Source organism: Ylistrum balloti, unplaced genomic scaffold (assembly GCF_031769215.1).
Source record: "Ylistrum balloti isolate Yb309-2 unplaced genomic scaffold, AGI_CSIRO_Ybal_v1 Utg369900, whole genome shotgun sequence".
Taxonomy (NCBI): domain Eukaryota; kingdom Metazoa; phylum Mollusca; class Bivalvia; order Pectinida; family Pectinidae; genus Ylistrum; species Ylistrum balloti.
In genome coordinates this window covers 108,849-124,077 of record NW_026782028.1, presented here as the reverse complement: position 1 = coordinate 124,077, position 15,229 = coordinate 108,849, and the positions used below count along the sequence as shown (strand labels likewise).

Here is a 15,229-nt window from a genome sequence, read left to right as displayed (position 1 = left end):
TTTCTAGAACAAATGATATACACTTTATATATTCACAAACGTCTAAACACTCACATTACCTATAAATTATCGTCGAAAATATAAAAGTGAAGTAATAAGTTATCAAAGAATTATTGTTTGCCTGTGCTTCATCTGCATGAATGCGTTGATAAAATTATTGAATGTTTTTCACCTTGTTTTACGATTGTTGTAGATTCGGTGAAAATGTTTATTTTTTGTTAAGAAATAATCCGATAAATAATTAGAAGTAGAAAACATTCCTGTTTAGAAATAATTAGATAATTGATGTTCAGCAGTCATTTATAGTAAGAAGAGTTAAACAATAAAACGTTTCACATTAAGTAGACACCACAAAACCAAAAAAGGAATGTCCATTGAATTAAAATTAAATTTCTCTTTATGCTTAAACTCAGTGATCATCATATCAACACAAAATCGAATAATTTGGGCTCTCATCTATCTGACTGATACCTTGGTTATAGGCCCAGCTCTATGGGTATTCATCTGTTCAGGACGTATATCATTTCTTTCACTAGTGTTTAAATTAAGTTATACTAAAGCCAATTGACACGGGATTGAAGGTTTGGTTAAAGCTTCGGGTTAATATCGTGTTTACACTAATAGCGTTTATCAAATGAAAAGTCGATGTTGACTGAGCGAGAATTCACCAGGGAAATCTATGGGAGAGAGATTTTTCTGATTAAAAGCCTTTTGCATAAGGCCATGTTGATGAGCTAGTCGTAGCAAAGATGCTATCATTAACCTTTGACCTTTTATTGAGATATAAAACATTCATACATTTATTCAAAAGTTATCTTTCCATTACTATTGTAATAGGAAAAGTAATAAAAAAAATGCCCTTGGATTCGAAATAGCGACACTTTGGCCTCTAAAGCCGGACACTCTCCCATTTGAGTAAGGAGAAATTTCCACGAGTTACTAAGGCAATCAGTATGAAGACCAACACATCTGTGTCGCCTCACCTCTAGCGAAGGCCTTCGTATATTGCACCAGGACAAAGGCAAAAGCCCCTTACTCGGGGTCCAGAGGCAAATCTTCGGCAATGTGAGTTAGGATGAAAGACACACACCAACTTTAACTTGGAAAGAAATCTTGGTAATGATCGTTTGAATCTTCGCTATTTTCTAGGTAAGTAGGCCATATACTTCACTTATTTTATGTCGCCTTATTGGGTTTATGTATTAGGTTTTACCTACATACCAAGGCAAATCTGTATCGTTCTGCTTTACAGTTACATGGTAAATTTCATATATCGGATAATTTAAGAACAGCGTGTAAAATACATGTGTATATTCTTAATGTACCATTAGTGGGATGAATTAAAATGTGGCATGCAGGTTGAGTTAGGGACTAAAGTTCACTAATAATATCTACAACTTGTAATTTCGAAGATTATACAAAAGACACTTAAGTAAATAACACTTTGTCATTTATCTTACAGGATCGGTGTCTTTTAGGAGAGGTGGAAAGCTAAAAAAATGTTTTCTTCTATGAAATGGTGATTTCTTAGAAAAGATGATCGTGCATGAGAATTGGTCTCACATAAAATGTAGTTTCTCAGAAGAGTTGGTTAAAGTTAGAAGAGATGACATTTTAGAATGTCAATCTCTTTTAAAAGTTGAAGATCTGACTTGGGAATACTGTAAAGTTTAAAGTGAGATTTCATCTTTGATAATGTTCACGAGAGGTAGTATCTATCTTACCTAATGAAACATTAGTGTTATTCATCAATAAGCAACGAATACTTTATCTATTACATTATTACAGCTTCCCTGGATGCCAGGATATCAGATAAATACATTACAGTTATGTGAAACTTTCCTCATATTTTATAGTGTTTCTACCAGAGTAGTCGTTCCTTTAGTCCACAGTGCACTCCAAGAGAATCCTACATACCCTTAAACTTAACATTTACATTTTGTTACAGAGCCTGCGTCTCAGGACTTTCAGAACTTTGATTAAAAAAATTTCGTATCAATATTTTCGATTTCCGTATTTAGTTGTGACAGTTTTAAAATCGACTGTTTTGTTAGAAATAAAATGACATCAAATTAAAGAATTGTTCCTTAGCTTTTATGTTGCTAGTAAGAAGAGCAGCAGCCACGAAAAGGGACAAATCTTCTCCCTCATCCCAGTACACAGTTAATGGTTTACTTCAGTATATATCATTTACACTGTTCCCTGTTACTGGATGATTCCGAGGAATCGACCTAAACATCTACCAGTCAGAAATCCCATGGGAAATTTCATGGTCGTTTTATAGTGAATGATATGTATGATATTTGATAAAATACTTATCTGCCAATCTTCATATTCTAGGTAAATCATTGATATATCATCTTGTATGTGGTTGCGGTTGAGTTGATAACAATCGTCTCACAATGTACCTAAAAATCAGGCGCGCATGTACGTCAAACGGAATATGATATTTTCAGGGCGAAATTACATTTGTCAGAGATAGAAGAGTAAGATTAGATAGTCGGTAAACTGCGTTTGAGTTGTTGTAGTACGTGGTTTACTGACGTTGAATGCCATTCAATAAAGTTAATTTAATCCGTGGAAACAAGTTTACAAAATCATATTTCAAATTCGTAATCGATGAAAGGAGATATATTAACGTGCCGGGGTGCCGGGGATATAAATGGGTCACCGCATAAACTTATGGCAGCTAATACATACAGATAATGAGATATGTTTTACTCCCTAGTAACATTACTACTCCCTAGTAACACTACTAAACACATACTGAATATGTACAACGTCACTGAGTATCTCTTTGAACCTAATGTTTAAACAATAATATTGACCACTATATACAGTATGTATCTAGTCGTGATCAACACTGAAACGTTGAGCTATCACTATACATGCAACCTAGGACCGCCGGCCACTGTGTCGTGTTCACTATGACAGTATACAAACCCGGGCTCTGCCTGTACAGCGCTAGCTTAACTATGTACAACCTTAGTCATAAGTACTTACGACATACTCGTTGTAATGATACCCCGAGCTTTATGCCCACGACGCGATATGTCATGATACAACACCAAAGTAGGAGCTTATACACTAGCCATAACACCGTTATATCTGGTAACGACACAGGTCAAGACAAAGCTTATAGAACTATCCCTCTATGCCTAACAACCACCAAGTAGTATAAACTATGACTGCGATGTCAGCGCCACGACTAGCTTCGAGAGAATGACACTCGCTGTCTGCTGCCTTCCGTTTATACCAAGAAGTGGGATGGGGTGGGGCAGGGGGGGGTGTCGGGGGGTCGGAGGGGGAGTTGGGGGATGGGTTCAAGTTGTGATTACAAAAAACTAATCATTGGTCACAGACACGCTAACAGACAAAAAAGCGTTCAGCTGACGTCAACCAATGTACGGATAATTATTTACACACATAACACTTGTCACAAACAGGAAAGTAAGGAGTGTCATCGCCACAATAGGAGGGAGAATACATCACACCAAGTGTTCGGGAGCGGTAACACCGATATAATAAATTGTGATTTAAAAACAAAACAATTAGAAAATACGAACATGTCAACGCAATCATGATTCAAACTCACATTTAATAAAACTAGGGCAAAATATTAACAAAACAGAATAAGCAGAAAAGGAACGATACGAATAAGACCAGGTGTTCGGAAAGAGTAAGCATCTTCCGCTTGATCGTCGACATCCGCCATGCATACCTTGGTCTATCCAATTAAGTTATGTTATGTTCGTAAGTAAGAACAAGATGCACAAGGACGGAAGCAACAGATAAAAGAAACGAGCATCAAACACATCTAGCTTTAAATTGCACCAAGAAATAGAATATTTGAGATTAATATGAAGACAGTTATTCATCATTGTCATTAACCTGCGTTCTTTGAAACCTTTTGTTACAAGTTTGTCCTTAAACTGATGACTTCTTGCACGATAATCATGATAATTGAGCAGGCCCGTGAACACCGAATCAACTGCAACATGTAAACTTTCAATTCGGGATGCAGGGACTCCAAACAAGAAGTGGAAAATTCACAATAGTAAAATTAAATTCATACTGCTTTGCACCAACGCTTTGAGTGCTATCAAGCATGTCTTGTCTAGTTCAAATATGCACTATGTCACAGGGATTTTCATTGGACATTCCTTTTCAGGTTTTATAGTTTGTATACAATGTTAATGCATCGATAAACACAACAGTCCCAAAGAAGGCGACTAGGACGCATATCCCTAAAACACCGACGGATGTGGCGCTGGGCCTGTTGTCAGGAGCGCTGATACGTTTCCGTCTGGACAAACTGGTGGTGTTCTTGTCTATCTTCAGTTGCTTCTTCAAAATATTTAGCAGTTCCGCTTTTTCTTCTCTGTTCAATGATGTTGACCCATTATCCCATTTGATACCCGCTAAACATGCTGGGACGTACCCTGCCTTTAACAAGCTTCTTCGGTGGGCAAGCGAGGACGGAATGATTCCGCGCCAACGAACTGTATTGTTCAGTGAATTCTCAGCACAGGGGCAGGTTGTATTTCCTATGATGCTTTCAGTCGAATATTCAGTTCCATCAACGACGCTGGAGGTGGTGTATTCCGATCCAGCACCCGAACCGAAAGTGCCATTTGTAGAACCATCACTTGCTCTTGAGGTTGTTTCTAGAGCAAACAATATGTTCAGTTAAGCTTGAATTTTCACGCTACCAAGAAATATAAAATGAAATAAACAATGAAAGTGGAACTTATCAATGAATTTTTGTTTGTCCATAATTTATCTGTATGGAAGCTTGATGAAATTATGGAAGGACTTTTTACCTTGTTTTTGGGTTGTTGCAGCCTCGGTGAAAGAAATGGTTGAGGTTTTTGCTTCAGTCGGAATATTCTTGGTTGAAGTAGAAGTTGTTTCTGTTAGAAGAAAAGTGTAATTAGATTTAGTTTTGGTGCTCATTTACAGACAAATAATTTTAACAATTCAAAGCCTAACAAAATGGATAGGGAAAAAATGTAACCTCTGCTATTGACAGTTGGAAATAAATCAAGCAATCAGCTATGAACAGAAATCTGATAATGAAAACTGATTTTCCTGTTTGCTTTTTATTACACAATGTATATTAAAACGAAATTTATTCCTATTAAAGTTCCCCTTTAATCGCTATTCGTCCCCCTTTTGTATTTACCCAAGGGTTACAACTGCTAATATCACACTGTGAAAGTTATTTTTCATAGCTTACAATGTTTTCTTCTTTTTTTTTTCTTTTTTTTTTTTCGAAAGAATATGTCAATATTTCTGAGTGCCTATAACACACATTGATGGAACTGACGATATTCTTAATCACTGGTCCCAAAGAGTTGTTGTTTTAAAAGCTTGTGTCCTGTGCAGTGGGGGAGTTAAGGATTTATCCGGTCCGGCCATATATATCCTATTAAGTACCATATTCATGTATTAAGTCATGAACACATTTATTCCATCATCACTTAGTAAACAATTGTTTTCCGTGTAATAGATATACCCCAAGCATTCATAAATCCTATAGTGTTTTATTCGAGACAGAATTCTTAAACATCGTTTACAAACACGAAATATTTTGTGCTTGATAAAATTATGGAAGTGCTGTTTACCTTGTTGTTTGGTTGTTGTAGACTCGGTGACAGAAATAGTTGAGGTTTCTCTTTCAGTCGGAGTAGTCTTTGTTGAAGTTGATGTTGTTTCTGTTAGAAACAAAGTGTTATTAGATATTTTCTTTCACTATTCATTATAGTGAAATAATTTTAACAATTAAAAGCCTATAGGATAGGAAAATGTCAACCTCTGTTACAATAGGACCTATATGATACGACAGTCATCTATTACGTCTGGAAACATCGTTTATTCCATCATCACTTAGTAAACACTTGTTTTCCGTGTAATAGATATACCCCAAGCATTCATAAATCCTATAGTGTTTTATTCGAGACAGAATTCTTAAACATCGTTTACAAACACGAAATATTTTGTGCTTGATAAAATTATGGAAGTGCTGTTTACCTTGTTGTTTGGTTGTTGTAGACTCGGTGACAGAAATGGTTGAGGTTTCTCTTTCAGTCGGAGTAGTCTTTGTTGAAGTTGATGTTGTTTCTGTTAGAAACAAAGTGTTATTAGATATTTTCTTTCACTATTCATTATAGTGAAATAATTTTAACAATTAAAAGCCTATAGGATAGGAAAATGTCAACCTCTGTTACAATAGGACCTATATGATACGACAGTCATCTATTACGTCTGGAAACATCGTTTATTCCATCATCACCTGGTAAACGGTAGTTTCCTGTGACATAAATACATCCCAAACAATTCATGCATCGTTTAGTTTTTTGTACGAAAGAGAATACCTAAAGATTATTTACAAATATGAAATATGTTGTGTTTGAGAAAATTATGGAAGGGCTTTTCACCTTGTTTTTCGGTTGTTGGTGTATCGGTGATAGGAATGGTTGAGGTTTTTGTTTTAGTCGGAGTATTCTTTCTTGAAGTAGAAGTTGTTGCTGTTGGAAATAATGTGTTATTAGTTATTTTCTTTTAGTAATCATTTATAAGAAAAAAAAATACTTTTAACAAATAAAAGCCTGAAAAAATGGATAGAAAAAAGTCAACCTCTCTTATAGGCAATTGGAAATAATTATAGAATTATCAATCATAAAAAAAAAAAAATAGAAAAAAACTCTCACAAGATATACGCTGAGTATTGTGCAAATTAACTGTTGTTGCTAAATACTCCAAGTCTGTAAAGATTTAATAAAAAAGAGCCATGTCTCTTTATCCATTCGGAATCAACAATAATTATTTTGAATGAAAATACATATAGAAAATTATTTTAGAAAGGATGACAATTGCTAAAGCCTCAATGTGGCAGCTATAGGTCATACCTTGCATATTTTTTTAAAGAACACGTCAATATTTCTTGTTGCCGATAATTCACATGGTTGTAACTTAATTGAAGATATTGATAAAATCACTGGACGCAAAGAAATTCACTTTATTATTTCGACCAGTCAAATGAAAATAATATAGAAGTGGATACATTAAAAATTTTAATCTTTTCTTTTGTGTTGTTGTTTTAAATGATTGTGGCCTATGCAGTGAAGGAGTTAAGGATGTATCCGCCCAAGGCAAATTAATCTTGCGGTAGCAAAATCATCCATTACGTCATAAAAAACCCAATTGATCCCATCATCATTTGGTAAACACTGTGTCATAAATACATACCAAACCATTCATAAACCGTGTAGTGTTTTGTATGAGACCGAATGTTATTATATACAATAACAACTATTTTTATAATTTCACGCGACCAGGATATATAGAATGAACTTTGAAACTAAACAATGAAAGTTAAACTTATCAAGAACTTATCAATTAGTTTTTTTTGTTTGTCTATAATTTATCTGCGTGAAAACTTGATCAAATTATGAAAGTGCTTTTTACGTTGTTTTTCAGTTGTTGCAGCCGCGGTGAAAGAAATGGTTGATTTTTCTTTTTCAGTCGGAGTATTCGTTGTTGAAGTAGAAGTTGTTTCTGTTAGAAATAAAGTGTCATCAGTAATTTTGTTTCAGTACTCATTTTTAGTCAAATAATTTAACAATTAAACAGATAAAGGATAGGAAAATGTCAACCTCTGTTACAGGCAGTTGAAAATAATTATAGAATTAGCAATCACAAAAATCTGAAAATATTTCTGACAAGCTATACACTAAGCATTTTTCACAATAACAGTTGTTGCTAAAAGCTCCAAGATTGAAAAGATTCAATAAAAAAGACCCATGGCTTTTTATCCACATTACCATAAAACAAAAGATTTTCAGGAATGAAAAAAATATATCGAAAATTATTTTTGAAAGGGAGAACATTGCTAATGTCACAATGTATCAGCTATATTTCATACCTAACATATTTTGTTTGAAAAGAACACATTACGTCATGAAACCCATTTTTTTCCCAACCATCACTTGGTAAAAACTTGTTTCCTGTGTCATAAATACATCCCAAACCATTCATAAATCGTGTAGTGTTTTGTACGAGACAGAATGCTATACCATTATTTACAAATAAATAATGTGTTATGCTTGATATAATTATAGGTTTTATTACCTTGTTTTTCGGTTGTTGTAGACTTGGTGAAAGAAGTGGTTGCTGTGTCTTTTCCAGCCCGAGTATTCCTTCTTGAAGGAAGTGTGCCTTCTGTTAGAAACAAAGCGTTTTAGTATTTTCTTTCAGTACTCATTAATGTTAAAACAATTTCAACAATTGAAAGCCTGACAAAAGATATAGGAACATTTCAACCTCATTCTAGACAGTTGAAAATAAATCAAACAATAAGCTATTCAGAGAAATCGTATGAAACCTGATTATTTTGATTCCTTTATTACACAATATATCTTAAAACGAAATTAATTAGAGTTCCTTTTCAATCCGCAATACGTCGCCCTTTTGTATTTACCAAAGGGTGACAACTGCTAATGCCACACTGTGACAGCTATTTTTCATAGCTTACAATTGTTTGAAAGATTATGTTAATATTTCTAATTGTCTATACACAACATGTATGTCACTTAATTGACGATATTTATAAAATCACTAGCCGCCCAGAGTTGTTGTTTTAAAAGACTGTGACCTATGTTAGTAAGGGAGTTAAGGATATATCCGCCCAGGCCGTATAACTATTACGTCAGGAAACCTCATTTATTCCATCATCAATTGGTAAACGCTTGTTTCCTGTGCCAAAAATACATCTCAAACCGTTCATGAGAATAAGAAATATTTTGAGCTTGATATAATTATAGAAGGGCTTTTCACCTGGTTTTGCGGTTGTTGTAGACTCGGTGAAAGAACTGGTTGGGGTTTCTGCTTCAGTCGGAGAAGTCTTTGTTGAAGTAGAAGTTGTTTCTGTTAAAAACAAAGTGTTATTAGATATTTTCTTTCAGTACTCATTTATAGTCGAATAATTTCAACTATCAAAAGCCTTTAAAGTTCCTTTTTATCCGCTATTCGTCCCCTTTTGTATTTACCAAAGGGTGACAACTGCTAATGCCACACTGTCACAGCTATTTTTCATAGCTTACAATTTTTTTTGAAAGATTATGTCAATATTTCTAATTGCCTATACACACATGTATGTAACTTAATTGACGATATCAATAACATCAATAGCCGCAAAGAGTTGCTGTTAAAGCTTGTGGCCTACGCAGTGAGGGAGTTAAGGATGCATCCGCCTGAGCCGTATTACCTAAACGATACTACAATCATCAATTACGTCATGAAAACCCCATTTATCCCACCATCACATGTTAAACACCTGTTTCCTGTTTCAAAATCACATCCCAAACCATTCATAAATCATATAGTGTTTTGTACGAGACAGAATGCTAAAACATCATTATGAATAAGTAATATGTTATGCTTGACATAATGATAGAAGGTTTTCACCTTGTTTTTTGGTTGTTGTAGACTCGGTGACAGAAACAGTCGAGGTTTCTTTTTCAGTCGGAGTATTTGTTGTTGACGTAGAAGTTGTTTCTGTTAGAATTTAAGTGTGATTAGACATTTTTTCAGCATTCATTTATAGTTAAACAGTTTAACAATTAAAAGGCTGACAAACTGCATAGAAAAATGTTTACCTCTGTTACAGACAGTTGAAATTAGTCACAAAACTCCGAAGATGATTCTAACAAGATATACACTAAATATTATTCACTATTTCTCTTGTAGCTAAATGTTGCAAGTTTGAAGAGATTCATTAAAAAAGACACATGGTTCTTTTTCCACTTTAAAAGTAAACAAAAAACTATTATGAATGAAAACTATATCAAGCTAATGCCAAAATGGGTCAGCTATATGTCATACCATTTTATAATTTTTTTGAAAAACACGTTTATATTTCTTGTTGCCTATAATACTATTGGATTCAACTTAATTGAAGATATTGATAAAATCACTAGACGCAAAGAAGTCCACCCTATTGTTTTGATCACTCATATGAAAATAAAATGGAAATTGATTTATTTCAAAAATTCTTTTCTTAAGTAGTTGTTTTCAAAGATTTTGGCCTATGCAGTGAGGGAATCAAGGATGTATCCGCCCAGGCCATATAACCTATACGATATGAGATAGAATACCTAAAGATTATTTAAAAATAGGAAATATTCTGTGTTTTTTTTAATTATGGAAGAGCTTTTCACCTTGTTTTTGGGTTGTTGGTGCATCGGTGAAAGGAATGGTTGAGGTTTCTGTTTTAGTCGGAGTATTCTTTGTTGAAGTAGAAGTTGTTTCTGTTAGAATTCAAGTGTTATTAGAAATTTTTTTCAGTGCTCATTTATATTCAAATAATTTTAAATTAAAATCTGACAAAATGGGATAGGAAATTTTCAACCTTTGTTCTAGACGGTAAATCTAACAATCAATTATGTAAAGAAATCTGATTATGAAAACTGATTATCTATATTGCTTAATTACAAAATATTTATTAAAACGAAATTACTTCCCATTAAATTTCCTTTTTATCCGCTATTCGTCCCCCTTTTGGATTTACCCTAGGATGACAACTGCTAATGTCACACTGTGATAGTTATTATTCATAGCTAAGTAAGGGAGTTAATATATCCGCAAAGGCCATAGTACCTTTTATGTACCACAATAATCCCTTACGTTATGACACTCCATGTATCCCACCATCACTTGGTAATGACTTTTTTCCTGTGTCAAAATTACATCCTTTACCATTCATTAATCATATTGTGCTTTGTACGAGACATAATGGCTAAACATTATTTTCAAATAGGAAATATGTTATGCTTGATAAAATTATTAAAGTACTTTTTACCTTGCCTTTCAGTTGTTGTAGACTTGGTGAAAGAAATGGTTGAGGTTTCTGTTACAGTCGGAGTAATCGTTGTTGAAGGAGATGTTGTTTCTGTCAGAAATAGTGTTATTAGATATTTCCATTCAGTACTCATTTATCTTCAAATAATTTTAACAATTAAAAGCCTGACTAATTGAAGATATTGTTAAAATCACTAGGCGAAAAGAAATCCACCTTATCGTTTCGATCACTCTAGTGAAAATGTGATGAAAGTGGATTGTTTTATTTTTCATTATTTTTTTTCTTGCGAGTATTGTGGATCATGCAGAAAAGTTATGGAAAGGCACCTTATTTTTCTGGTGTTGTAGCATTTGTTAACGACAACTGTAAATGATAAAAATAGTAATGCATAAAATCTGATTATGAACATTTTGCACCATCGCAAGGGATATGTTAAAATGAAATTTACTTCCATTAAAGTTTTCACTCAATCTGCTATCCGTTCGCCTTTGTATTTACTAAAGGGGACAAATGCTATTGCCACATTGTGACAGTTTTCATTGCTCACATATTTTCTTGGAATAACACGTCAATATTTCTAATTGCCTATAACACACATGGATGGAACTTTATTAATCACTGGCCTCAAAGAGTTGTTGTTTTAAAAGCTTGTGGCCTTTGCATTTGGGGAGTTAAGGATATATCCGCCATGACCATATATTACCTTTTAGTACCAAAATCATCTATTAAGTCATGAAAACCCCATTTATCCCAGCAATACTTGGGAAACACTCGTTTCCTGTGTAATAAATACTTCCAACATCATTCATAAATCATACAAAGAATTGATTTAGGTCAAGATTATTTACAATGGTTTCATAAACTCGTTAACGCATTAGTTACCTTGCTTTTCAGTGGACGGCGAATTGAATGAAGAGATGTAAGTTGCTCCCTTGTCATTCAGTTAATTCGTCGTTGAAATGATGTTCATATACGAATTTTAATTTGATTTTTTATTGTTAATCAGATTATTACGATATTGCCATGCGTTACGGGTAGAGGTAATTTTTCAAGTCGTGATATCATGATATTTACGTCAATGATATTGGCATAACCTTGGCGAAAAGTTTTTGTAGATACAATTCTGTGTACACTTGATCCTTGATCAGTATTATTGTTCCAAACGTCTGTGTCCATACAACGAACCTACCAAAGATACTACAGAAAACCTTCTCGCGTTATTGATTTTCACGAAGAATGAAACAACAAATATCCACCGAAAGGTTAGAAATGTGTCATTACAGATGATATGAGCAGATGATAATGAGTTACATAAATATATGATAATGTTCGTTTCCATCTCCCATAATTCTTTCATGCTATGTTTCGTTGCTAAAGCATTTCAAGCTATGTATAAAACAGTAAAGAAACACTAAAACTTCAATACATCATGACCAAATCTCAAATTCAATAAACCAGGGAGAAAATATTAACAAAGAAAGATTTTCATTCAGATTCAAGAAAAAATAATGGGGAAATTTGACCAGAGGTTTCAGAAGGGTAGATGTGTTCTGCTTCATCGACGACACCCAACATGTACATAATGGTCCATCCAAGAAAGAAATGTCGCATTCCCAAAGGTTAGCAACAACGGAGAAAATAAGTTTATATTTAGTACCATATTAGCATGAGCCTTGATTTAAATTAGGCGTAAATGCAAAATACCTTTTTGTGTTTGGCAGATAAATGAACCCGTCCTCTTACAACGTCTCGTCCTCATTTCACCTTCATAAAGCCAGACACATTTTGCTGAGGCACAATTATCAGGTTCTTCCGGGTGCCATATGTACCAGGTTGCCACGACACCATCGCTCCAGGTATAGTCTGAACAATTATCTGTTGTTGTGTGTAAGCCAGTCCAAATAGCGCGTTCAGATCTAAAACACAATATCACGGTCGTAATCTAATATCAAACATGTATTCAGTGGTAACTTTTGAGAAGTATCTTAAAAGATTTCATTTTGATAAAGGGTTAGTATAAATATTACTCAGAATTACCTGCAATTAGAGACATATTCTTAACAAAACTGATGTCTCAAAAAGTGTTCTACCATAAAGGTGTCTTTACCACAGGTGTTACTTTAATTATGTTGTTAATGAGACTGATCACCCAACATATGTCCTTGATACATATGCTTTCTAAACATTTTGGTGAAATCTTATCAAATTTACTGTTCTGGAAATGACTTCATATAAATAATTAGTATAAACCTTATTCAAGATCTGCTTAAGCTTGCTATTTCGGAAAAATCTCCGAATTTTATGCTTTAGTATTTTATACATAGTATTTCATGGCTATCAAACGGTGATATATTTCTCTCATCTTTAGATTGGTATTTCAAAATTTTTACCTAATAGGACATTTTAGATTACACGAGACATCAACAGATGCGAGAAGTACGCAAGTTAAATTTTACGTCTGAACTGTTATCAATTTTTATGTCCATTCCTGCTACAAATGTGATAAGCTTACATGATTTCTCCAAACAATGTATGTAACTGATCCAGTTCCTGCTGGCTGTTTATCTTCAACAGTATCATACCGTCATCTTCACATCTTTCTTCAGCTTTAATCCACGATAATTCATAATCGTGGAGAATGTAGGTGTAGCTAGCTGTAATGATTATTTATGGAAGACAAGATTTATCAATATTATTTTACAACAATATTGGAACAACTTATATCAACGTATATTCATCACTCTTGTTTGCCTAGTTGTAATTTTTTTTGTTAAAGTGGAATCAATCTGGAACAAAGTTAATCTAAGAAGAGCGGAGTGGTTTGGAAGGTGTCGCAATAAATGGAAATGAACACGTATTCCGAGCTAATGATTTTTTTGTTTGTATATCATTCGATACGAATGAGTTATGTAACATTTTCTGGCAAAAAAATTTGTTATGGAGTTGATAATATTTTGAGATTTTACCGCTTTGTCCTCTAGTCACTCGTAAGGGTGCACGCACACACTTAGTGATAACTATAAACCCACATTTTCAAAGTGAGAAAGTAATATGCCTTTTTCGGTGCCAACATCGAAATAACATTCAGTACTTTTAAAACATACGGATTTTCAAGACATACTTTACCTTCCAAGTAATTACCAGCTTGTAAAGCTACAACCATGGCTATTGCACAAAAGCGGAATATTCTCTCCCGCTTGGACATGTTCTTTCTTCCCCAAAAAGTGATTTACTGCTTTCTAGTCCAAACGGATGCTGATATGACTGTTTCTGAGATGATACCGAAAGATTCATCCATTTTTCAATCCCACGAGATCTGTCTAGTGATTTCAAATGTTTTGTCGATAAACAATATCAATAAATACTCTTATCTAACCGAAATATCCATTTCTAAATCCCAAGTGAAAATGTTACAGTCCTGTCAGTGTGATATCGATAAGCGAACGCATTTATCCTACTAAAACCGTAAAATATTCTAATGTTCTAGATACAGTGTTTAAAAGACCCAAATCGGAACTTACGGTAGGTGTGATCGGAGCATACCTAGATAAAGACCAACTCATCGTACCCTTAAGAAACTCGTCAACAATAAACAGAAATAAGGGTATTGGTATGCTTTATTTGATATCATACCTATTAATTATAAAAAAAAACTGACAACAGAAGCTTACTCCAGACTCACATTTGATGAGACAATGGCAAACTATAAGAAAAAGATATATATATATGTGTGTGTGCAATTCTGTTGATCGTGACATCGTGTTTCATGAGCAATATTGGCGCTTCCTTCACTGAATGAGTACTTTTGGACGGACCACTTTATAAATGACATTTCTCGGTGAAAACTGCATTGGCAACCCCCGTGATTGTACGTGCAAAATTCACGCATTGCGCATGTGTCGGTATGAACATGGTCTTACTATCTCACTTGAAACGGAATAAAGACGTTTCTCTTATGATCGGTTTTTGAATGAGTATGACATCAAACTGGATAGGAATAGGGCCATTTCTGTGAATATATTGTATTTGTCATGTTTTGTTTAAATGTTATGCATTTTGAGGATTAGTCATTATGCATCTTCCCATTTGTGACGTACCATACTTAATGCAATATCATCATTGTGACACGAATTGTAGGTTTTATTTTCTTACCAGTATTAACAGATTGTATGAAACTGAAGGATCTTGTCGAGTTCCTGAACAGGTAGTTAATTGATCCAAAAAATGGAACCTTCATTTAAAGCCCACTACTTCTCACTTTGAAAATGACTGTAAATATTTTACGCTTAGTAGGTCCACCCGAATTTTGAAAAAAAAAAAAAAAAAAAAAACCTCCGCTAAATCAAATTCACTCAAAATAAATTTATA

At 34.0% G+C, this 15,229-nt stretch overlaps 1 protein-coding gene across 1 annotated transcript; it reads right to left on the bottom strand.

Moving 5' to 3' along the window:
• Nucleotides 1-4,547: 4,547 nt before the first annotated feature.
• Nucleotides 4,548-14,066, bottom strand: LOC132546643 (uncharacterized). Its single transcript, XM_060210365.1, has 11 exons — nt 13,988-14,066; nt 12,626-12,777; nt 9,469-9,558; nt 8,839-8,928; nt 8,134-8,223; nt 7,471-7,560; nt 6,441-6,530; nt 6,034-6,123; nt 5,628-5,717; nt 4,824-4,913; nt 4,548-4,667 (listed from the first exon to the last, which is right to left on the bottom strand). Exons 1-11 carry the CDS (start codon nt 14,064-14,066, stop codon nt 4,548-4,550), a joined length of 1,071 nt encoding a protein of 356 aa, XP_060066348.1.
• Nucleotides 14,067-15,229: the final 1,163 nt, after the last annotated feature.

Excerpts from the sequence above, each read along its gene's own strand:
- LOC132546643 (XM_060210365.1), bottom strand. The coding sequence starts at position 14,066 with ATGTCCAAGCGGGAGAGAATATTCCGCTTTTGTGCAATAGCCATGGTT. Across the intron at positions 12,778-13,987 it reads AGCTGGTAATTACTTGGAAG|ATCTGAACGCGCTATTTGGA; the intron begins GTAAAGTATGTC and ends ATTGTGTTTTAG. Across the intron at positions 8,224-8,838 it reads TACAACAACCGCAAAACCAG|AAGGCACACTTCCTTCAAGA; the intron begins GTGAAAAGCCCT and ends TGTTTCTAACAG.